Source organism: Cupressus sempervirens, chromosome 3, assembly GCF_028749045.1.
Source record: "Cupressus sempervirens isolate cs-2001-9-10 chromosome 3, ASM2874904v1, whole genome shotgun sequence".
Classification (NCBI taxonomy): Eukaryota; Viridiplantae; Streptophyta; class Pinopsida; order Cupressales; family Cupressaceae; genus Cupressus; species Cupressus sempervirens.
The window spans coordinates 125,608,974-125,634,548 of NC_143120.1; the positions used below are offsets into that span (position 1 = coordinate 125,608,974).

General features: G+C 36.3%; 1 protein-coding gene across 5 annotated transcripts in view; it reads right to left on the reverse strand.

Annotated features, from left to right (window-relative positions):
• LOC149565101 (uncharacterized) overlaps positions 1–25,575 on the reverse strand; it is a 339,748-nt gene that overhangs the window by 111,765 nt on the left and 202,408 nt on the right. For all 5 annotated transcript variants that reach the window (XR_016361996.1, XM_089818649.1, XM_089818648.1 and 2 more), the window contains 4 exons: positions 25,301–25,367; positions 16,671–16,756; positions 16,518–16,575; positions 16,325–16,420 (listed from right to left, as the gene is read on the reverse strand). Coding sequence is in view for 4 of the 5 variants with exons in the window: in XM_089818649.1 (XP_089674775.1) it covers positions 16,325–16,420; positions 16,518–16,575; positions 16,671–16,756; positions 25,301–25,367 (307 nt within the window). In the remaining variant the exon portion in view is untranslated. The remainder of the gene's footprint in view (positions 1–16,324; positions 16,421–16,517; positions 16,576–16,670; positions 16,757–25,300; positions 25,368–25,575) is intronic.

Below are 25,575 nucleotides of genomic sequence, written 5' to 3' on the forward strand. Positions count from 1 at the left end.
CATGCAAATGCCCTTCTAGAATGTGATTTGCACTAGAACAAGTAAATAGAATATGCATGTTTAGAGTCTGATTTTAAACATGTAAATGCATATTTGAAATATGTAATGGACTTCTAAGGGTCCATTTACATGTAAATGCACTTCCAACCAATGGATTTCATATATCATGTGTCTTGGAGAATCCAATTTTGAATTCAAAACTCATACAATCACCCTTCAACACCTTGTATTAGCACTCCAAAGCCAAAAACGTCCAATCACATGTCATGTATTACATATTTAAGTATGTAATGAGGCCTTGAGAGTACAATTTGCACTCCCAGCCATCATATGAATGTACTTAAAACATGCAAATGCATCTATAGACCCCAATTTTGCATTCCACCACATGCAAATGCATGTGAGGAACCCTTTTTTAACTTTCCTAATTCAAAAAATCTTCATATAAATCCAATTTTTTACCACGTTTTTGCTAAGAATGCCCAGAAATTTGCATTTTTCATCCACATTTTTTGCATTTTTCTTTAATGTTTTGGCTTTTGGATCCATGTTTTATCAATTGGGGAAGTTTTTGCATTCACAAGTAAAAAATGACCAATATATATGTATATATGAGCCACGTTTTGCAAAAACGACCCAGATTTTTGCTTGAAAAGGGCACGCTTTTGATTAAAAAATGCCCAGAAATCAACATTTCCATCCCATAAATATGCATTAGGAAGGGCCATTTTTGAGTTTTGATTCATGCATATCCATTTGCAAATCACGTTTTTTCCATTTCTTGTCAAAAGTGACCCATTTACATACACTTGGGGGGCACCTTTTTGCCCAAAAAAGTCCTAGTAGATGTATTTCATCAAAAACATTTTGCATTTGGGGGTTTAAAGATCATATTTTTGGCATTTGCATACAAAAATGTTTCATACAGTGCTCATCAATATCCATCACTTGCAAGATTGAAAGAGTCAAGTTAGTTAATTGTGGATCCGGATTTGGAGCAGAATTGGTCTTCAAATTTATAAATCTTGCTATTTTGGCTCTTTGATCTCCAAGTAAGTGGACATTTTCAATCTTGCTCATTAATTCATGCTTATTTTGCTATTTTGTTGCATATTATGGCTTGTTATTTCACATTTGTCCAAAGACATGCCATGAAAAGTGCACTTTTCCTTTAAATAAGATGAAAACCTTCATTTCAACATGTTTGGAATTTCCCCAAATTCCAATTTCAAAATTGCATACAGAAGAGCAACTTGATATTTTGTGAAGTTTGAGTCAAAGCAAGGGGTATGTTTTTGTTTTGATTGTTTGTTTCCTTGCTTGTTTTTGAAGAAAGTTGAAGAATTTTTCCCAAGAATGCAAGTGCATATTGCATCCATTTCACTTTCCACCTTTCCATGCATATGCATCACATCTTTCTGTATCCCACAAATTCGTGTCAAAACATATTGCGTCCATTTCCTTGATATGCAATTACATATTGAGAGTAATTACATGTAATCTCATTCTCCATCCTCAATTACATATAATTTCATCCTTCATATGCACTTACATATAAATCCATTTTCCAAACCCAATTACATGTAATCTCATCCTTCGAACCTAATTACATGACATCAAAGTCATGATTACATGTAATTGCATCCAGAGCATCCACTTTGGTAGAAGGTCACTTCTTAAACACCAAAGTCGCCACTTGCACACATCCATATGCATACTAACTTGCATTCTTGGCCATACCCACAAAAGCCCATCTTTGCCCACATAAATTTCACCCTTGAGAGTTTGATTTTGACCTTTTTCACTCAAATACATATGCTTTCCGGTTCATTTCCAGCCCTCATATGTGTTCCATAAGTATCTAATCCATACTTTAGCATTCATCCCTCATGGCTTCATCATTATAACTCAAATCTCAAAGTTGTTTTCATTCGAAGATGTTTTCATCTTCATGTTGCCCTGCACTCTTCAAGATATGTCAAAACTTCTTCAAAGAACAAAGACATCTCGTCAAGAAGACATGCTTTGATCCTTAGAAAGTAGTAATTCATTTGGTCTCCATTTTCCCAAGGGTCATCTGATAACCTGAGCTTGTGTGGGAATGTGCCAATCACTTTGCTTCAGAAAAAAAGGATTGTGCTAATGGAAAGTTGTTTTGAGTTTACATTCGAAGACCATTGATAAAGTTTCAAAGTGTTAGAGATTCCAGAATGTGTCAATCTTCAAAGGAGAGTTCACAACAACTCTCGAACAAAAAAAAGCTTGATCACATCAAGTTTTAAAATGACAATGGACAATTCATCAAAGAAAGTCAAAGGCTATCAAAAGTTGCAACACCATGATTATCAAGGTTAATGCAGTGGCACGAAAAATACAGAAACTCCAATTCTATAATCATCTAAGATTGCATCATCAAGTACAACACCTTTCCAAACAATCCCTAAGATTGTTTTAGTTCTCTTCCGTCTTCTTCCTTCTTTAGTTTCGATGTTTATAGTTGGAGAGAATGAATTGCATAAAAACAAGTAATTTAATTTACATGTCATTATGACATGTAATCCAATAATTTGTCTCGTTTAGTTAGAAAAGGTCAAAGTTGGTTGAGTTGCTCCCACTTTTTCCTCCATCTTTTCTCAACTCCTTTGCCTCTATAAAGGAATGCCCCCTCATTGTAAAAATCATCTTTTGTTGTATGCAAAAAAGCTCTACCAAACTTGTGCAAGCATAACTTTGATTGTGTAGTTCGAATTTGAGAGAAAAGTGTATAAAAGAAGCAATTGCATCCGAAGCTTTGACTGGAACCGATTGTGATGGAGCAAACTAGAAGCTTTAGTTGTAATTTGTGCCTATTGTCTTTAATTCATGTTATTATTGTGTGTTCAATAATAGAGCATAGTGAAGTAAGAAGCAATTGGAGCCGAAGCTTTGATTGAGAGTGATTGTGGTGATACATGGACTAGGAGCTTTGATTGTAGCATCTATAACCTTCTCAAATTCACAAAACATAATTAGAATTTCCCTACTTCTGGAAGTCTTTGTGCCCCAGTGGTAGAGGTTTTTCCTTATACAATAGATTAGAATTGAAAATAAGTTATAGAATAGAAATCATCTATTTTTAGAAGTCTTTGTGCCCCAATAGTAGTGATTTTTCTTACAAATTAGACAAACAGGACTTAGAGCCAAATTTGTACACTTTCAACCAACCTCTAAGTTGGTGTTGATTTATCGGTATCACCGTTTCTAACTATAAGATAGAAGTGTAGTTTAGAGATTTAATCTTGCCCATTACTCACTCTGCGGGTAACTAGATAATTTCTTGAAAACTAAGAGGAAATAATATTGGTAACACCCTTTGGAAAATCTCTCAACTTCCTGCTTACCTTGAGTTGATCCAAGGAACGATGAGAAGGGGGAGCCTTCCATTTAATCTAGGAGAGACTTGGTCTCATAGGCTATGCCAGGTCTACCTCTTTTGCGATTGGATTTTAACCAAACTCTAGGTTGCAAAATATCCACTCAACAAGACTGTAGCCATACAAAGTTACAAACAATCATCTTTAAGGAAAAAGGAAAGGAATAATTGAGGCTGCATTTTTATGGTCCTTATCGTGTAACTCCCTGCATTAGTGAAATTGTCTATGAGCTTCAACTACCAAAGGGAAGCCACATCCACAACGTCTATCATGTATCCTGCTTGAAGAAAGTTGTGTTACAGAACATCACCGTAACCGCAGATCTTCCACCTCTTAATGAAGACGGGAAACTTATGTCAAAACCTACCGAAATCATTGATTTATGGGGAAGAACTTACCACTCAATGATGCCACTTGGGAGGGTGAAAACATTCTTGAGCATTCAGCGTTGCATTTGCTTGAGGACAGGCAAACTTTGGCACTGGAGGATTGTAATGTTCCTGTCGTAAAATAAAAAAATTATTAAAACCTTTATGGGTCGATTGATTTAGCATATCTCATAACCATTTTTGTTTAATTTTTTGGGTAGGTATTGGTCATGCCTCCTATCAGTACTAAGTTTCTCCCTCGATGGGGTATTTACGTCCGTGAGGTTGACTTGTTTAGGTATGTGATTTGGATTTTTTCTTTGTATTGCAAATTCCTATTGGAATTCTGTGTTTTTTCGTCTTTTTAGAAGTGAAAGGTCTTCCCTACTTGGCTATTCCAGTTTACTTGGGACTCAACCCTCGCCCTATTCCATTCTTTGGATTACTTCACTTGGATCTGGCAAATTGTAGCACCATCATTTTATTACAAATTGGAGGAATATTTGTGACAAAATTAATTCTCTCTCTCTCTCTCTCTCTCTCTCTCTCTCTCTCTCTCTCTCTCTCTCTCTCTCTCTTATTTTTGGTGATTGTTAAAATTGCTTGGTAAAGCTGCACTTTGGGCATTGAGCTACTTGGAGATTGGGTGAAGTCTTGATCATTTGTACAAGCGCACAATATGCTTTAGTGCCCACCACTCGACCTCCAATCTCATCTCCGTACTACACAACCCTCATTATCATTGTACAGAGATTACATTCTAGGCATTGTACAAACCATATTGTGCACTGTACACCCAAATTTAGTCATCATATGTACCCTTTTTTCAGACCGTACATGCATAACAAATCCATAAACCGTACACGCACAAGTCCATTCACCTCTAAATAGAAACACCTCTAGATGAAAAGTATCTTTGAACAAAAATCACCTCCAAACAGAAAAGACCTCCAGTTAGAAATTTCCTCCGGATAGAAATCACCTCCAGACACAAAACACCTCGAGAAAAAATCACCTCTAGACAGAAACAACTAGGGACAGAAATCATCTCTGGACAAAGTTTACCATAGTTTGCAAACTCTCTGAGTACTCTCACAGTTGCCGAGTACTCCCAAGTTTTTTTGCTAGGTAAGTCTCTCATGTTTAACTCTTGCGTATTTATAGATATAAAAGAATGTAGGTAAAAATGTTGATGCAAGGAAAACATTGGATTAGATGCATTTTTCACATCATTTTAGTGGTATTACACTACACATTTTCTCTATTGAAATGTCAATTACTAATTTAATACATTTTGTAATTGTATTCTACAAAATAATATATGTTTCTTTAAGAGATTTTAAATTTTTGTACTATCTGAGTTGTCGAGTTTTCCCTGAGTTTTTGTCCAGTATATGCCGATTTTTTTCTGAGTTCAAAATTTTGGGCTTGTCAAGTATTCTTTGAGTCCAAGTCTACAAACTATGGAGTTTACCTCCAAATAGAGTTTTCCCTTAAAACATTACAATTATGTGCCATCTCAACTAAGAGATCCAAACACACCGTGGTCTGCAACATTTAATGAAAAAGATATGGAAGTACATAGGATGCTTACTAAGCCAATAATGGAGAAGAAATCAGGAAGGTCATTCAATTTACTCTAAAGCATGGTTTCATAGATGAAGCAATAGTTAAGACCTGAGCAAAACATGCAACAAAAGAGGCCAGTACTTTAGGTACTACAAGAGTTGAGAAAGAAGAATTTGTCTATACCAGGAAAGCATCTACCAGGAGACAAACAAGGAGTGAAACTCTAAGGAAAGAAAAGGAGACCAATGAAGGTGTACACAAATAGAAGAAGCAAGGATGCTAAGTCTAATAAGTTTGAGCCCACTAAGAAAAGAAAGGAAAGATAACAAACAAAAGCAACTACACCAAGGAAGAAAGTAAAAGCACAAAGGGAGAAAGTTGTTGAATCAGACAAAGAAGATGTCATTAAATCTAAGGTAGAACAACAAAAGAGGAGAGCTAGTGAAGACAATCAAGAGTAGTTGGATCACCAACTATAAAGGAGATAAAAGCAGAAATTGGTAAGTATAACCTTGTAGGCAAAATTGTTAATTAAGTTGGGAAATGGGAAATACATGTAAATCTTAAAAGGCTTTACAATTCTTTCAAAGAAGATGAGTATAAAAGGCTAGAAGATGTAGTAGTCTTTAGTATGAACAATTTAAGAAAGGCATTAATTAAGATGCAAGGTCAAATACCAAATACTTTTTATGATGAATTGGAAGATAGATGGAGAGGAGCAAAAAAAGAGATAGAATCAATAGAGTATGTACTAGTGAATCTCCAACTGAAGTTACCCTTTGAGGAGACGGAGGAAATACTTGGGCGAACAAGGCCACTATTGAAGACTAAGAAGTGGTTAAACAGACTTCTTTATGGTAACACAAGATCAGTTAAAGAGGAAACAAAGGAGTTTTTCAAGATAGAGGAAGAAGATGTAGTGCAAGTGCAAGTTAAGGATGAGTAATTAGAGGAGGAGGAAGATGAAGACGACTTGTTAGAACAAACACCTACTAAGGTTACGCATGTTGAATTTGGTTGGGATGTTGGTGGTGTAAAGGTAACAGTAGATGAGGATGGCACTCAATAGGTATACGAGGAACCTATGGAAGTTCTTGATATGGCTAGAATTGATCAAGTTATGAAAGAGCTTGACGCAACTATTAATATGGTTGTCAGGGAACAAACAATAGATACAAATCAAGAGGCAACCAATAAAGAAAGAAAAAAGGATGATCAGGCAAGAAGTGCTAGTTCAAGCAGAGGAAATGAGAGGAGAAAAGGCCAAACAAGAGGAAAGTGAGGCAAAGAAGGATACAGGTGACATTGGAAAGGAACAAGTAGTAAAGGGATTGTCTACTTTGAAATATAACATTGATGATGAAAACCTTTTGGAGATCAAATGGACAATTGGTTTGAGCCAAATGACTCCAGATAAGATAAGATAAATATATTAAAGTCCATCAAGAGACCACAAAAGGGTCTAAGGGACTCAAAGCTAACAACCAAGGAGACATCAAAGAACAAGAGCATCAAACGGTGTCTAGAGAAGAGCAAGCTAAAGACATGAAAGAAAGTAGAAGAGGAGAAGACCAATGAGGCAAGGACTAGGAATCCTTCCTCAGTGGAAAGAAGTCAAAAATCGAAGAGTACAAGCTAGGGAAACTAAGGGCCTAGTCTATCTTTGAAAACCATTGGAAGAGTAACAATGCCAAGTGTACTCGCTATGGACTCTAATAAACCTGGAGTGACAAGTGGTAGGATTACAACGTGATTGCTTCTTACCCTAAGCAAGAGGCAAGGGCGAGAAGAATGTCGTGATAAGCTGATTAGGAGCCTGGTTCTTCGGGAAAAAGAGCTGCAAAGTGTGGTTGCGGATTTGCGACACCCCCCAAAGGTAAAGCGCAAGGCACCACTGATCCGTGTAACTAAAAAAGTGGAGAGGGACCAGCACTCTTTGAAAAAATTGTAGAATCTCTCTCTGATCTTATAGTGTATGTGGCACTAAAATATGAAGTGGGTCTCTATTTCCACCTTAGCAGAAAGTTCATAAATGACACGTCTGGTCCTCTCTATCAAGGTGTTGATCAGTCTGAATCTGCAGCCTATGAGAACCGACATGGAAGAAACCTAGGGAGATACGCAAGGCATTTCTCCAATGGTGAAAGAAATAGCCTGGGTGCGAGAAAATCTCATCGTGGATATCTAAACGTGTTCAACATAGAAGGCCATCCGTGGATGTAACCCTCTAGGGAAGTTACTCCAGGTCGTGTGAATATAACATCTGCAGATGTCCAGTCTAACATGCTTGATCAACTCTTGTTGTGTGGAAAGGATGTGAGCTCCCGGGAGCATCCAACGAGAACCAAAGGGGGGGGATAAGGTCAAATATCGATTTTAATCGATCTCAACAGTGTAGTAGCCTGAGCATACCAATGGTAAGCTCTGGTGGTAGTGTTGGAGTTGGCAACAACAACAGATGAGCAATAGGCTAGATAGAAGTAACGGTGACGACCATCCGCAAAGTCCGCAAAACCACGAAGACGGTGAAGAAACCAGATCAAATCAAAGATAACCCTAAGCCTGAAGGGATGTGCACCAAACATAGCAAAGATAATACTGTGGGGTGGACCAATGACATCTGATAATACTTTGAAGGAAAAGCGTCTAAATACACTCAATCAAGGCCCAATCTGAGTTCTAGAGGGAGGGACACCACACCATAGAACCATAAAGCACTGCAGGTCTAACTAGGGAGCCTCGAAGGGACAACTTAGAAGAAGTGTCCTAAAAGTGGTGTCTAAAGCACTATCTCCCCAACATGGCAAGGGTTCCAAGCCTTTTGCTAACCCTGGGCTAAATCGCAGATCTCACACTAAAATAGGGACCAAAAAACTTGATCCCAAGATAAGTATATGAGGAAGTAATCTCAATCTCCTAGCCCTAAAAGGAGAAATGGAGATGCGATGTCTCCAAACAATTGAAGACCATGACCCGAGTCTTACTCGAGTTCACAACAAGCTAGCACAAGACTGTCAAGAAGTCTCTAAAGGACATTATGAGAGGTCATAAGAACTCTATCATCAATGAAGAGGATGGAGATCAAAACTTGGTGCAAGTAGCAGTCATCTTCAGGGAGCGAGGAGTCCCTAAGAAACACCTTGAGCTCATCAATATAGATGCCAAAAGAAATGATGCACATGGCAATGGCTATCAAGTCCAAATCTAAAAGAGATCAAAGGAAGGGCGAGCAACAAATCATTTAGTTGGCAAGGGGCATACTTGCATATATTGTACAAAATGTGGATATTGATGAGAGAGCAACACCTAATGAACAATTAGGTCATTGGTGGCAATCATAGGAGAGAAAATGAAAAGCTAAGACAAAGCTACAAATCAAAGTCTTCAAAGAAAGTATGAGAAGAGTAGCTCTCATATGTTAGCTTAGAAAATTGTAACGGATAAGCGAGCATTGACTCTTGGAGTTAACAACTTGAAGGAAGCATTTAAGAAAAGATGTATAATACTAACTATTGTTAGTGACTACACAAACATGGTAAGAGATATTGACAAGACAAGGCATGAAGTTCAATAGGAGCTTAGGCAATTAGTAACAAGTTCTCATTCTATGAAACAATTGGCAAGCAATTTTGGAGCATTAGTAAGTTTGATAAATCATAAGCTCAAAACACTTTTTAGCGAGTAAGAAAAGAGTATCAGCAATCTAATTGATTTGCAAAGTCAACTTATTCGAAAGGCAGATATTCTGCAAAGAGGACTTAAGGAACCAGAAAATGTCTTAGAATTGCTAGAGTTGGCATATAAATCAAGAGTCATATATGAATAGTAGAAAAACTGAAGAAGGCATGGGACTTTGATTTACAGGTGTTGAAGACTAAATTTGTTGGGGTACTCAAGAGGTTTTGAACCCCCATTGATAAAGCATTTTTGAAAATTTCACAAGTCATATACACCTTTTTCATTGTTGTCAAAAGGGGAGTAGGAAAAAAAAGGAAATCTTGTTACTAAGAGATTGTATACCAGGTAGTATAAGGGGGAGTATTAAGCCTCAATAGGCATAGTGTGTTAAGGAAAAATAATGAAAGTGACATTTTGGATCAGTAATTCATACACTTAGTCAAATTTTCTCAAGTGTTGTTAACAATGCCAAAGGGGGAGATTATTGGCATGATGATGATGATTTATAGTAAGTTTAGATAGGAGTTTTGGTTAGATCACCATTTGTGTGTTGTCATTGTTAGCAACCTAGTGATCTACAAGCATCAAATTAGTTATAGTAGTGACGGGATTGATCAAAGACTTGGAACAGTTAAGTATTGGATGAGTTGGGTAAAGAAGGTCAATTAGAGTATTTTGGATGCACAAATGAATGTTTTGATCAATTATGAGAAATGACTTGCAGGATATGATTATTAGAGATGTTTAAAGGTGATTATGGGATAATATTTACTAAGTACGGATAGGAAGGAAGGATTTCTTAAGGTTTACAGGTAATAGAGTGGAAGACAATAAACTAACATAGTTTACTTGGAATGATTTGGTAAACCGATATAGTTTATGAATGAAATCGATAAAGTGAATGGATAAGTCTGAAGAGGCAGACATGAAGGCACAAAATTAAAGGTATTAGTTCTCGCTCATAAGATTTCAATTGATTTTTTGGCTAGCTTATGGAAACACATTAAGGGGTTTTCCACCACCTCAAAGAACAATACAAAGGTGATGTTAGACCAATGTTCGAGGAGAGTTGAAGTGTTGAGATGCGAAAATTGTGAAATAAAATTGCAGTACAATGTGTTTACATTGATCTAGAGGACAGAATTGATCAAGAGCATAAAGGATCTGTCATGCAATAGGTGCAACATTCAGATCAAATTACACTTGTTGATTCTAATAGGTTGACAAGCAAAACCCTTTAACAAGGTCGCCCTTAACAGGTCTTAAGTAGAAATCCTTTAACCAGGTGATTCTAAATCCCTTAACAGGGTAGATCCTAACAGATTTCAATTGTAAAGATTCTAACAAGGCTTAACACTCTTATTGTCGTCAGTAGATATTGTGTAGCCGATGGGTTCCTTTGGGAAGGTTCTTGTTATGTAGCCGACAGGCCCTTCGGTAATTGTCATGTAACTGACGGACCCCTTCGAGAAGGTTCTTCGGAAAGTATTTATACACCCTCTTGGGTCATTGTAAATCATCACTCAAGCATAATGTAATGTTTTGGCATATGCGAATAAAGGAAGAAGTTTTGTTGTTCTCATCTATTGTTTGTACGCATTGATTTCTTTACCTAGTACAGTAAACATGTGGCGTCATTGCCGGGGACTTGATCTGTATGTAACGTCTTGGCATATGCGAATAAAGGAAGAAGTTATGCTGTTTCTGTTTCTATTATCTGTACGCCTTAATTTCTTTACCCCAAAAAAAGAAAAAAGAAAAAAAGAGTGAAAGAGTCACCGTACGGCTTTTAAGTTCATTCACTGTATGGCCTTCCAAGTGTAAATACTGTACATATGTAAGATAAGTAAGGACAGAGTTAATCGAAAAGGGAAAAAAAAGAAAAAAAAAAGAGTGAAAGTCACCATACGGCTTTTAAGTTCATTCATCGTAGGACCTTCCAAGTACATGGCAAGTTTTAAAAATGGCAAGCACCGTACAGAAATTACAAGGAAGGAGGTAGCGTATGGATTTGAAATTTTGCAAATTTATGGATTTCCCAGCTTGACGTACGGACTTTCCAGTCTATTGTACAAATTTTCCAGGTTGTTGTACAGATTTTGCAATTTGTTGTACGGATTTTCAAGTTAACTATTTGATCCATACAGATTTTGAAAGGTGCATCTTCTAGCTGGCACCGTACGGCAGCTTGTGGTGTCCTGAAGGACACCGTACGGTGAACTTGATGTACGAATTGATTGGTATAGCTTGGTGTACAAATTTTTCCCTCTGAGTGGCGTACAGACTTTGAAGGCTAATTGGACACCATATGGATTTTGAAGAATTAGTTGCCTGTGTGCTACCATACGGCTTTGTTTCAATACGGATTCAAAGGTTAAAGTTTTATGTTGCTGCTATACGGATTCGAAGGTTAAATCCTCTGTGAGCACCGTACGGCTTTCTTCAAAAACATCTGAGGCATTCCGTACTCTAGTAAGAGAGGTCGTAACAGATGATGCCAAAGGGAGGGGAAAACATCAGAGGTTGCCAGAAATAGTGTGGGATCAGCAGAAAATCACAAAAATAGTGTGTTCCATTCAGTTTTGTGTGGGTTTCGGAGTGCTGATTTGGTCCCCATGGGGGCACTGCCCCTCGACCCCGCTAGGGGCGATGCCCCACAGACATCCAGTCGTTGCGGATATTAGTCGTGGGAAGTGTGACCAGTTGATGAGACCTGGAGCTGCTGTAGGCATGGAGTGTCTGTGTACCAAAGGCACTTGGAGTAGGTGTTGGACGTGAGGCTGTCTTGGTGGATGCATAGAGAGCTCAAGAGGAGCTGATCATCCAGTTGGAGGCAGTATAGCGACGCTTGGCTCAAGGTACCCAGGAGTTGGAAACAGAGAAAGCGACACGGATGGCTATCAAGGTCAACTAAGGAGACAGTATTGTGTTAGCAGATGCTGCAGATGGAACGTGGGTTAGAGACCAGTTTGGTGCAGGCACGAGACAAATGTGAAAGTGATGTGACTGAAGCAGATTTATCTTGTTGTAGTTAGTTAGTTAATGTATTTTGTTTGTTAATCATCTCAGATATTTTGTAATTGTCATTTGGAGACGACGTTTTCTTTTGGGGGGGATGAAGTTGTCAGTAGATATTGTGTAGCCGATGGGTCCCTTCGAGAAGGTTCTTGTTATGTAGCCGACAAGCCCTTCGGTAATTGTCATGTAACCGACGGACCCCTTCGGGAAGGTTCTTCAGAAAGTATTTATACACCCTCTTGGGTCATTGTAAATCATCACTCAAGCATAATGTAATGTTCTGGCATATGCGAATAAAGGAAGAAGTTCTGTTGTTCTCATCTATTGTTTGTACGCATTGATTTCTTTACCCAGTACAGTAAACACTTATCTAGTTGAAACCCTAACCGGATGGATGTATTAGCTCTTAATAGGGCAACTTGATTACTGTAGTAGTGAAGATTTGTGGGTGACAATTCCCACTATGGTTTTTCCCTCTAACCAAGGGTTTCCATGTGAAAAATACTCGTGTCAAGTGTTGCATGTATGAATGTTTGAATTACTTTGTTAGTACATGGTTATTTCATTTGCATGTTTCAAAATAAGCAGATTGGTAGTGAAATTGTTTAAATCTGTGGCAACACTGATTCACAGCTCCCCCTCCCCCAGCCATCATCCCCACTTTGCATTTCCTAGTACTAACAAGATTTTCCAAGTAAAGAAAAGTGACTTAAAGATATGAGCATAATTTCCGAATTAATTGCATTGAATAAACCATGCCAAAGATAAGATAAAGCATAGATTCTTGTCGTTTCCAGAGAAGGTAGCCAAAATGGAAAAAACTGTCACAACTCTGATTTGAATTGAGGAAGTCAGTCTTGTCTAGTGTTTTATTGAACCCCACGTGTGCTTGTTTTTAGATTAATGAATTGGAAAATTAAAATAAATACAATTACTTCCTAAATCATTGTTAGACTGACCTGCTTGGTTTTGGCAGTTAGTTTAAAGTTATTTTTGTTTTGATTGTTTTCGTTAGCCAACTTGAGGTCAATTATTCTCTTAACTTAGCATGTAATGCCTGTGTAAGGAGTTCTTCCATTTGGAACAAGAATTCTTGAAGGATTTGGAAATTTGCTGCTGTGCACGAAGGATTGTTGGAAAATCAAAATCAAGGCCATTAACACAACCCCTTCACTTGTACGTCAATTTTCTAAGAATTTCACATGTTCACTTATCCACGATTTTGCTTAAATAATTTGCAAAAGGATTCAATAGAAGATAACAGGGTTCACAAGCATCGAAGGGTAACTATTGATCAGTTCAAGCACCTGTGGTAACAGCTCAGATTGTGCCAACTCTTGGAGAAATGATGCCACTTCTGTGTGCCTATATCAGGAGCAATCTGGAAATAATGCATCCTATCCCATTACTCAATCCAGGATTTTAGAGACGGGCTCAAAAATCAGAAGGGTAGAGAAAGTTCAGAGACAGGGTGCAGCCTTACCTCCTTGTTTGTCTTCAATACCTGCAAAGTAAGGGGTAATTGCCAAGACTCAATTCAGGATTTTAGACAGCAGCTCAAAATCAGAAGGGTTGAGAAAGGTTAGAGACAGTGCACCATTACCTTGCGGTGTGTCTTCAACAACTGCAAAGTAAGAGGGGTATTGATTGCCAGGCACTCTCCCAGACCAAATAAAATCAATCCTGAACCTGGTGAAGCCTACAACTCTATACAATCTAGGCAGGTAAACATATTGTCAGTGTCTGCAGAAGAATAATCACTAAATTATTTCAATTTTCTGAATGTAATCATTATCTCTGTTCAATTCAAGCGTTCTATATTTGAATATTGATTTTTGGAACTGAGAAACTATATCTAGTATTTCTAATCATGAAATTTACCTTGTTGGGCAATAATAATTCAGTTGTACAATATTTTAGCTAAATTTGAATCTGCAACTTTAAGTGATCTAAGAATCCTCTGACCTGCCTGGCTCTGGGTTCATTATTAATGTCAGAAAACAACACTGCCAGCAGCATGAAAGAAGGAAGACAACCACTAAGGGGGATAAGGAGAAGGAACATCCCTAAGAGTATATGAAAGAAATCAGAGATTCATGGGAAAGATGGTGCAACTTCTTGAAAGTTTGATCAGAACAAGGGTGGAAGTTTCTCAAATAAGGATGGACCTATAGGGAAGTAAAGAGCCCAATTTCAGCTAGCTCAAGGATCTTCAGCGCTAAATTCCTGGACAAGGATACCAAAATTAACTTGGGATAAGGAGCAGCATAAGTCTGAGGAAGATGAAGCCAAATGATATCACACATTTCAACCTAATTCCTGATATCCATCCAGAGTTGACTTTAAGGCACTATTATGAAATGAAGAAAGCAATAGATCATCCGAGGAAAGGGCATGATAGAAAAGATATCCAGCACCACTTGAGGAAGATCGCACTGCCCAATTTGATGGACTGAGCAGCGTAACAGCAAGGTCATGGCTACAAAAAGTGGATATATGTTGCTATTTGCCCATGCTTGAAGAGTAGGCCATCAAAAATCTTATACTGCATTTGGGGGAAGTAGCTCATGAGTAGTAGTATTGACTCAAGAGCATGACTCAACAAAGCACCGAAATAGCATTCGATTAAGAGGCTTCAAATTGCATGAGAGAAAAACTCTGCTGTGAACATATTTTTTGCACCGACCACTCATAATGTTTAAAATGTTGATTGCAAGGCAAATATTATCAATTTGTTAAAAGGTAGTTGTTTCCGTAATCGAATAAAGTGAGACAATTATTATTTATATAGCCAGCAACTCTACCCAAACTCAACAAACCAATTCCAATATCAAATAACCTGTCCACTTTATAGTATATATAGTCACCAAAACCTCCAAAGTAAACCCATGATTATGATATCCAAAATTGAATATTAAACCATAATAATCTACATAAAATGAGTTAATAATTTTGGATTTCATAAGGGACTCTTGTTTTTGAGGAAAAATAATATTTTATTTTCTTTATTCAGGCATTACTCCCACAAATAAATGCCTGATTTGGAGTCGTCATAATATTATTCTGAAAACCTATGTCCAATTAAATGTTTTTTGAAGAGTAACAAAATACCTCCAAAAATAGCTTATTCTCAATAGTGAATCATCAGTCTCTGAAATTCGCCTTCATTCAAGGCTTCATGATTTTTTGCAAAACTTCTGTTACTAACCAACAGAGAAATCTGAATGATTCCTTCAAGTCCGTTTAGAGTGGGTCTTTCACTGCTGAAAATGGTATCCTCGTGTATCCATCTCAAGAATAATTTTGAGAAAACACCAAAATGAATATAATAAATTATTAATCCAAAATCATGCCTTCTTCCAATTCCCAGTCTCTTATATAATAATTATTTTCAGTTTTTCTCATTCCCTGCAAAGCTATTTGTTAGCGACTTCTAGTTATTCTCTTTAACTAAAGTCGCTTTTAATTGATTATTAATAATATTACCTTTTAATTCAATTTTTGGTAATTATAGTAGATAATTAATTTTAATTCCTTTTTGCACCATATTAGCCTTCAGGAATATAATGGGACATTACACATCCACTAGTTTGTTGTCACATAGCAGATCACCCTTGCCCATCTGCAAATACTATATCCCTTGTCCATGGATTTGAACATTGAGTAATGAGGTGGGAAATTGATTCAGATGCAAACTTGTAATTTGGGAACTTGGCTTTAATCCACCCTTTCTTTCTGCAGGTTGAATAGGTGTCCCTTCATCCTAGTGTTTGGGCTGAAATTTGGAATCAGCTTTGTGCTCTTTGGTTTCTTCTGACTATAAAGAAGGATATACCCTAGCTATGTGATCATCCTTGTCAAAGATCCTGGTGCAGAAAACATTATTCCCAGTGTCCATCAATTGTTCTGAATCTATTCCATCCCTTTCAACCATTATCCTATAATGTCGGCGCTTATGCAGGTTTAAATATACAATAAAAGGAGAAACATTATTTGATATTCCGTAACAGAGAATTCAGTTATAGTGTGTATAGTCAAGAGAAAATTCATGTCAAATATTGCCAGTGAATCATATTTATTAAGCAGCAACAGAAGTACACAGAATATTAAATGAATAAGGAAATCTGATGTCACAAACCGCTTGCATTTGTATACATGTGTAAACTATCAGAATGTAATTCAATAATTGAATAAGATAAAGTTTAGCTTTCTCTATATGAGATAAAGCAATGATTAAAGAAATTTCAATGCAATAGTAAATGTTGGAGAAGATTATACCTTCAAACTTGTATTATCACACACAGCATGATTATAGAACTCCTTAAAAGGTATCAAATTCTCCAGATTGTTGGCTTCATTCAAAATTGACAACACCTACAACTTTTTCTTGTTAAAAGTGAATTCGACATATAATGTACATTCAGTACAAAAACACTTAGTATAAATTTGTGGATTTTTGAAGTAATCCAACCTTTGCTGCTGAAGCAATATCACGAGGTATTTCTGCCCTTACACCCAATGCCTCCTTCCTGAAAAGGCATTAATTTACACAGCAGAATATTGCAAATAAAATACAGTCAAAGGATGAAATCATGAAACAACTGTCAAATAGGAATTGAAAAACCTGTTAGAGATATATTTCTGAACACCCCTCACAAACCGCCCACCAAAGATATCTTTTGGATAAGTCCTTAACCATTGTACAATGTTCTGCAGTGTTTCATGTACAATGTAAATTTTGCGAAGTACATAACAATTTACAAAACATATATATACTCCATAACAGATATTGGCCAGGAGACTTCTGAGGTGCAACTTTCAGATCACAATACATATTCTTAGAGGAAGAATCTCAAATAAGTACATCAATGATATGAAAAGTGAATAGCAGGAAGCAAGTACTAAATAAATATAAGAAACATGCTTGGCAAGCGCATAAGACAAAGGCAAACAACTGCTCTCATCACAATGAATATTATTCGTACTCCTGAGGTCTGACATGTACAAGTCTACATTGTCAAGGACTGCCGTGCAACAGTTGTGATGCAAATTGGATTCTAAACATCATGTTTTTATATTCACACATCTGTAATCACAGAAAGACAACACTTACGGATATCTAATAGCACCTATGTTCCCCCAAGTTTTCAGGATGGGTTTCTGGGATGGCAAAATGTTTTAGCGATTTTAGGGAAGGGGGGAATATATATATATATATAGGAAAATTTTAAAGTATACACTAAATTTTGCACATATACATGTCATTCATATGAAACTAAGCACAAAGCATGTCAACTAAACATTGAAGAACCTTAACATACACCATTTGAAAGCCATCTAGATATGTGCACAAAAGTGAAAAATATCATAAAAATCTGAAAGACTAAATATGCCCAAAGGCTAGAGGGCAGCCATAAAGTTTCATCATCATGTTCAAGTTTTTTTGTTTACTTTTTTTTGCTTTTGCTTTGCAAAAATTAGGGACAACCGACCGTCCTTGGTATGGTCGGGGGATGTTTGGAAGTCTCTTTCCGTAATGAGGACAGCTTGTCGCCTCCTTTCTCTCAAACATCCCCAAGTAGCAGGGATGTCTCCTGCAATTTTTGCCTATTTGGGGACGGTGGGGGGACATCCCATACCCGTCTTTCCATCCCGGGGACGTCCTCATTTTGGAAACCTTCGTTTTTTAGGCGGGGACATGTCCCTGGGGTACGTAGAATAGCACCCAAAAAAAGTTCAATGGTTACACCCATAGTAAGATATACAATAGATAAGAAAGAGTTGATATCCACTAAGGGCAACATGCCCTAATCCATGCTTCATGCTTTGTTTTCCATTTAGTAAAATGTACATAGTTGCACGGAGATGAGTCCCCAATCCACCAAGATGTGTACCAAAGACTGGGACATGTCTCCCGTACTAGACACTTCCATGAGACTTTTCTTCTTTACCAGTGAAAGATCTAATGGTTTTGGACATCATTTTGAGTTTTACAAACTTAAGAGCAATTCCAACAATGTAAATGAGTGGGCAGTTCAGTGTTAGTAGGGAATTTTCATGTTATAGTCTCTAAATATCATTACTTCTACTGTATTTTTAGATTTTCTATAAATAATTAAATTATATTGGAAACACTAGCAGTGTCTCCTAGTACACCCATCTACTAAATAGCCATACTAGTACCAATACTAGTCTCCAAGTACCTCCGTCTCCATGCAACCTTGGAAAAATATACTTTGCCCTAGAAACAATAAAGAAGCTCTGATGACAAATTGAGTTTAAAACCAGACATCTGCAAAATCCACTTAGTGATCACCCACACAAATAAAACTCGCCCAGTTGCTTCCAGAAGCATATCAAAGTATTCATAAAAAGAAAGGAATTGTTCAATTCAGGCTTCAACTCATACTGTAGCAATCCATTGCATTTGCTGATAAAAATCTGGTACAGCAAGTTCTTGCTTCTAAATTGTGTTATATTTCATATTGCAGGGGAAAAAATATATAGCAAATAACTATTCCACTTATCAAAACTGTTGTCTTTGAAGAACAGAAATTTACTACTGAGATGGGGAGAGGATCAGAAGTAAATAACATTTCAATCCAATTTTGATAAATTAATTTTAACACAAAACTGAAATTGAAAAGCACCAAAATGAAAACTTAAAAGGATCCACCACATATCAGAGACAGTATGCCAAATTTCACGTAGATACCAAAGAAGGGATTAAAACCAACATTCCAGGACTCTACGAGTCTGAGGCAGAGGTAGCCTTTCCGAGGAAAATGGCCTCTGGACTCGGACTCGGCCAAGTCCTAGCAAAGTCTAGGGACTCGCCAAGTCCTGGCAGAGTCCAAGGACTTGCCAAGTCCCGAGCCCAAGACTCTCCCAAAACTTCTTTTTTTTGTTTTATTTTTTTCTCTATTTTTTTTTTAAAGATAGAGATTTTTGGAAGGTGTTTTTATTTCAATGTATATTAATTTTGAAAATGATTGTGGGGCTCTCTGCCAATATTGGTTACTATCTGAGTTTCATTATGAAGAAGTCACTTTCAGCATTGTAGAGTTCAGTAATGTTGTATAGATATTTTCAGATTTACATATATTTGTGTTAGAATTCTATAATGATGTATATGAGGGTTTTTTTTTTTTTTTTAGACTTACATGTTTATGAATGTTAGAACTCTCTAGTGTTGTGCATAAAGTTATAAACTTTCAAACTTACGTGTATATGTGTTGCTGGTTATGTCCTTGATCATTTTCTTGGCAAAAATTTGTAAGCCAACTATAATTGTTATTAAAAGACTTTTACCGTTAAAGGTTGTGTTTCACCAAGCAAATTGATAGACATACTTGAGAGCCCTTTTGTTGTCTACAATGTGCACAGAAGTTGTAACAAACATATTTCTCAATATCTGAGTCTTCCATGACTAATCTTAGGCATATTCGTAGGAGGGCATAGGCAACTATGAACCTTAGTCTTCTACTCTCTTGCTGATATTTTGATATATGTTTTTAACTTTTGATTCCATTGATTTCATGTATTGTAGACATTTAACAATGACACTATGTTTAAATTTATATTATGTTATTCAGTTTTTTTCCATCAGAAATTTGCTGTTATACTTATGTGATCTATGCAAAATTGTGTATGAGTGTTAAGTAGCTTCTATTTATCTCAATTATTGTGTATTTGATGTCAATTGACTAAATGATGCATGAAAAAAATCTTTCAATCCTTAAAAATCTTTGAATTTCGTGGATTTTTCAATTTTCTGAGTCCTTGCCGAGTCTTGGCCAAGTCCAGTCGCCAAGTCCGAGTCCGAGTCGGATTTTGACTTTTCGAATCAAAGGCAAGTCCAAGTCTCATAACTATGATTAAAACCATGATGAATAATGTTGTTAGGGCCTACTACCCTATTGATGAGATTTTTTTTCCAGCACGATATGCAAAACTGAGCACTCAATATACCAAATGGATATCTTCAACTCTCTCTTGAACAAAGACACTTCATATGCTAACGATTACAAAGTAGCGTGTCCAAGGTTCCTACAAATGATGGATATGCACTCAGTAGTAATGATGTGATATTTCGGTATTAGAGGGGGACTTATGCTAGTTTACTAGGACTTTGCCAACTTGATTTCGAATGGCTTGACTACACAATGTGCCACGAAAATATAACAACCTTCAACTTGCTATGAACTTTACAATTCTAAATTACTTCCCACTATCCTAGGATGCAAGAACTTAATGCTATCTTTGTAACTCTACTAGGTGTAGTCTTGTTAACTCAAACCACCTAGTGCAATCTTCTAAGGCATACTCGAAAGATGTTCAAATCAATACCATTTCACCAACTCCATCATATAGATGCAAATTAATGAGCAAGCACTAATTGAAGTTAAGTTTGTGATTTTATGTCATTTGACCATGCAAGGTGCACTTGCAAGCAATAAACGGCTAGTGGTTGGGTCTAAATGAGTGTACTAAAGGTATTCCACAACAACTCTTATCCAAGGTATCACCATGCCTCTATGAGGAAAAATATGAAACTTTTGTGTTTTGACAAGTAATAAATAAGGTCTTATTGACCCTCTTAAAAGAGTTTGTAATCAATTCATACCTTGGAAGGTCATAGTTGGTACAACACGTAAAAATGTTTCAAAATTGTCAAGAACTCAAACAAAAGAAGGCTCACACTATAGAAGTGAGACATGGATGCCTATATAAACTTCATACTTCTTCTCAAGCCCTAATACATGAATCAACAAATACATGCAAAATTTGGCACAAAAGATTAGAGAGTCTCCATTTTCATGCTTAGTCTTCAATAGAGAACATGGTGATATGCCTACCTAAGCTTAAACAAGAACATGAAGCAACATACAAAGGGTTTTCTTTGGAAAGGAACACTAAGGGCACTTTTCACAATAATGATAGTAAATCCAAAAAAGTACTAGAACTTATTAATTCTAATTTATGTGGACCTATGACTGTAACCTCTTTAGGAGGATTCTTGTATTATGTTATCTTTGTAGATGATTACTCAAGGGAGACATGGATATATTTTTTTAAATGTATAGAGTCTGAAGAAATCCTTATGAGGTTTAAGGAATTCAAAGCTCTAGTAGAAAACATGTCTAGGAAAAGAATCAAACCTTAAGGAAAGATAATGGGTGAAATATGTTTCAAAAACATTTGTATTAATGCGAGGATTAGGAAGGATTTACAATTCCTTATAACCCTCAGCAAAATGGGGTTGCAAAACGGAAGAATGGGACTATTGTTGAAGCTGCTAAATCTATGATGTATGATCAAAACCGAGAAACTTCTTTTTGGGTTGAAGCCTCCAGGACTTATGTCTACATCTAGAATAGATGCCCTCATTACCTTCTAGATAAAAAAAACTACTGAAGAAGCATTCATTGGGATTAAACCTAACATAAGTCACTTGAGAATCTTTGGCTGTCCAGTTTACATTCATGTACCTAAAGAAAACAGATCTAAGTTAGAACACTCAGGCACAAACTGGATATGTGTAGGCTATAGTGAAACATCTAAAGCCTATAGGATCTACATACCTAAACAAAGATTAATTGAACTAAGAAGGTATGTTATCTTTGAGGAAGATGTTGTTTTCAAAAGATCCCAAAGCATTCATGAGGTAGAAGATCAAGAGCCTTCTGAGCATATGGAAGAGGACAGTGCTTCTAAGATTCAAAGGGAGACTCATGAAGTGATGGAAAATAAAGATCAAAGTGAATACATGGATCTTGCCAATGAACCTAGAAACACCTAATGTGAATCTAAAGACACTACTTTGGGAAAGGAAGATGATTCAAGAAGATGAAAATTTTGCAGCACCAAAAGTAACCTTCAGGGAAAGGACAAGATTGCACATATACTCCGGCTATCTTGCCTTGATGAGTGAGATCATCAAATTAGAACCTTCCAGTGGTAAAGAAGCCATCAAACTTCAAGTGCAGAAAGATGATATGATAGAAGAGTACCAATCTATTATTAAGAATGGTGTTTGGGCTATCATACCCAAGCCAAAAGGAAAGCCAGTGATTTCATCAAAATGGCTCTTCAAAGTCATGTTGCAGATGACAGTATTGAAAAATACAAAGCACGATTTGTTGCCAAAAGTTTCTCTCAAAAGGGATTGATTATGAAGAAACATTTACTCCAATTGCTAGATAAACTTCTATTACGGTTGTAATTGCCATTGTTGCATTTAAAGGATGGAAGATGTGTCAGATGGATTTAAGGACTGCCTTCTTGAATGGATAATAGAAGTAAACCTGGAGCAACCTGAAGGATTTGTCATACATGAAAATGGTTCACATGTTTGTAGATTAAAGAAGGCACTATACGGGCTTAAACAGGCCCCTCAAGCTTGGTATGAAAGAATAGATCAATATCTTTTGGGCTTGAATTTCTCCAAGAATGATGCAGATCTAAATCTATAGTTCAAGGTAATTAATGGTGAAATGTTGAATCTTATTCTATATGTTGATGACATATTAATTACAAGAGAAGATCACCTAATTACCAAATGTAAGCAAGATCTAGCTTTGCAGTTTGACATGAAAGATTTGGGCCCTTTAAATTATTTCCTAAGTTTAAAAGTATGGCAGCATGCTTATGGTATCACTCTAAATCAAGGAAAGTACACTACTGACATTCTGAAAAGGTTTGGTATGATGGAGAGTAAACCCATGGAAACAAGCTTGCAAAAGTTAAAGGAAGCAGCAGCAAAGTCAGAATTTGCAAATCCCACTCTATACAGGTAGATAATTGGGCCCTTGATATATTTGGTCAACACAAGACCAGACATTTGTTGTGCAGTAAATGCACTTAGTCAATTTACGTGTGAGCCGAATCAGACACATCTAGTTGCAGCAAAGAACATTCTGAAATACCTGCATGGCACTATTGGATATAGTCTTAAATACAATAATGTAGACCTAGATCTACATGGATACACTTATTCAGATTGGACTGGAAGTGTCAAGAGGAAAAGCACATCAGGGTGTTGCTTCAGCTTACGATCAACTATGATCTCCTGGATTAGTAGGAAACAATCCTCAATCGCACAAAGCCCTACAGAAGCTAAGTACATTGGAGCCTCCATGGGAGCTAGAGAAGTTGTATGGCTAAGGAAACTTCTTGTAGGATTGTTTGATCAATCCTTGGATCCTACTACCATCCATTGTGACAACCAGAGTTGCATAAAATTTTCAGTGAATCCAATGTTCCATGACAGATCAAAGCATATAGAGATTCCTTACCACTATGTTAGAGACATGGTAGAAAGGAATCTGATTTAATTGAAATATGTTAGTACAAGTGAACAGATAATAGACATTTTCACCAAACCTCTCTCCAAAGCAAAGCTTGAATACTTTTGGGATAAACTTGGTATGGTTCAAAATATAACTTAATTTGAGATTGAGTCTCAATTATTTAAATCCATTGTACTAATAATTCTAAAGATGTATAATGTGCAAACTCTTTTATTGCCATGTGTGTGACTTTGTGACTGCATCGGCCCCTATGGAACATCTTTGAAAGTTGATGGCTTTTCAATGATGAACACTTGTATTTGGTTGATATTGTACTAGCGATGACTTTACAATGGTTGACCTCACTATCATGATGGATATAATGAGACTTGATATCGGTGGACATCTCACGATACTTAATATCTCTTAAGACATTATGGTGGATATCATGAGACTTGATATCAACAGATAAGCCATAATGATATTCATGAGATAGTCATGGTGGATATTATGTGACTCAATGTTCATGGATATGCCATAATCTGATATCCTTAAGGTAGGTATCATGTGACATGATGCTAGTGCACATACCATAGTTGTGGATATATCTTTGGGAGTCATGGTCAAATATCATTTGACATGATATTCGTGGACATGCCACCACTCCAAATATCACGGTGAGGAGATATCTTTCTTCTACACAAGAAATGGATCTATTGTGTTTGATTTCTGGGATAGAATTAATTCTCCCTAGCTGAGAGGGAGTGTTAATGCATTGTAGCTTTGGTCAAATTAGTCTAACCAATGAAATCAAATGCTCAATTGACCTATAAGCCTTAAGCATTTGATATCAATTGATCTGATTAGTTGCTTTAATTATGTTAATCATAAATTAATCAAGCATAATTATAAAATAATGATCATGTATATATATTTAATAATATATTTATATATACTATTAAATATATATACATGATTATGGTTAAAAATTATTAAATCATGATTACGAGCGATATTGAGTACCAATATTAATTACATATAAAATGGCAAACTTAATTGATGCCATTACTAAATGATCATTTTATATTAGCGTATGAAATGGCATCATTAAACAGGCCGAATATGACTCAGTGAGAGCATGTCTCATGTAGAGACATGTCTCTATGTGAAACATGTTCCACATAGAGACATGCCTCTACGGGAGACATGTCTCACAAAAAACACTTGTGCAAAAAGCAAGTATCATTACAGTGATTCATACTATCTCAAATAGCATCATTAATAAAGAGATCTGGTTTCCATAAGAGATCGATACCAGCAGATTGATCCATGCAATAAGAACATATTCAGATTGAGAGTAATCTAATTAAGATTAAATCAGACATCGCTATTCATTAAGATCATATTACATCTGTTTAATTACAGATTATAGGAATCGATATTGAGATTAGATCTCTCAGATTTATATCTGCACTAATATTAGAGCTGATTGATATTAAATAGTGATTGGTATATAAGAATCATCATTGTGATATTGTGAAGAATTAAACCATCAATGTTGAAGATACATACATAGATCTGAGATTAAAATACAATTCCTTCTACATACAAATCTGATCAAACTTCAACAGATTTCAAGAATGATTTAGTGATTGCTCCACACATGTTGAATCTCACAATATGATCCATACTAATGTATCTACAGTCCATCAATTTTAGGATATAATCACTCATGATCTACTTCCTGTTTTCTCCTTCCAATTTTATGTCTGTTATACCATTTGTTTAGTGTTTCTTGGATCCATAAGCCATTCTTGTAAGTTTACTTCTACCTTTCCATTTATTATTCTAGTTAGTAGCAAGAAAGCTGGTGTTGTGCATAAATAAAGGAATCCTTAATGCACTTATTGAAAAATGTAAAGTCAACATACTTGCAAGATTTAGTTTACAAGAATTCACTTACACTCTTTACAGATGATGGAATAGAGTCAAACAAGGAAAAGAGCTGTGTTGAAACCTTATCCCCCAGCCTGTTAAAAATAAAAAAAATTCATTTGCATGGTATCAGGTACACAATATATGCTTGGTCTCTACTACAGTATAATGAAATTATTAAAAGAATACTCTTGAAAGAGTGCTATATCTCAAGGCACACTCCGTGGCTTTTTAACCCTTACTGTAAAACCAGGTACTGCAATAATTACTCCTGGCTATTCCTAAACAGACTAAAAATATTCT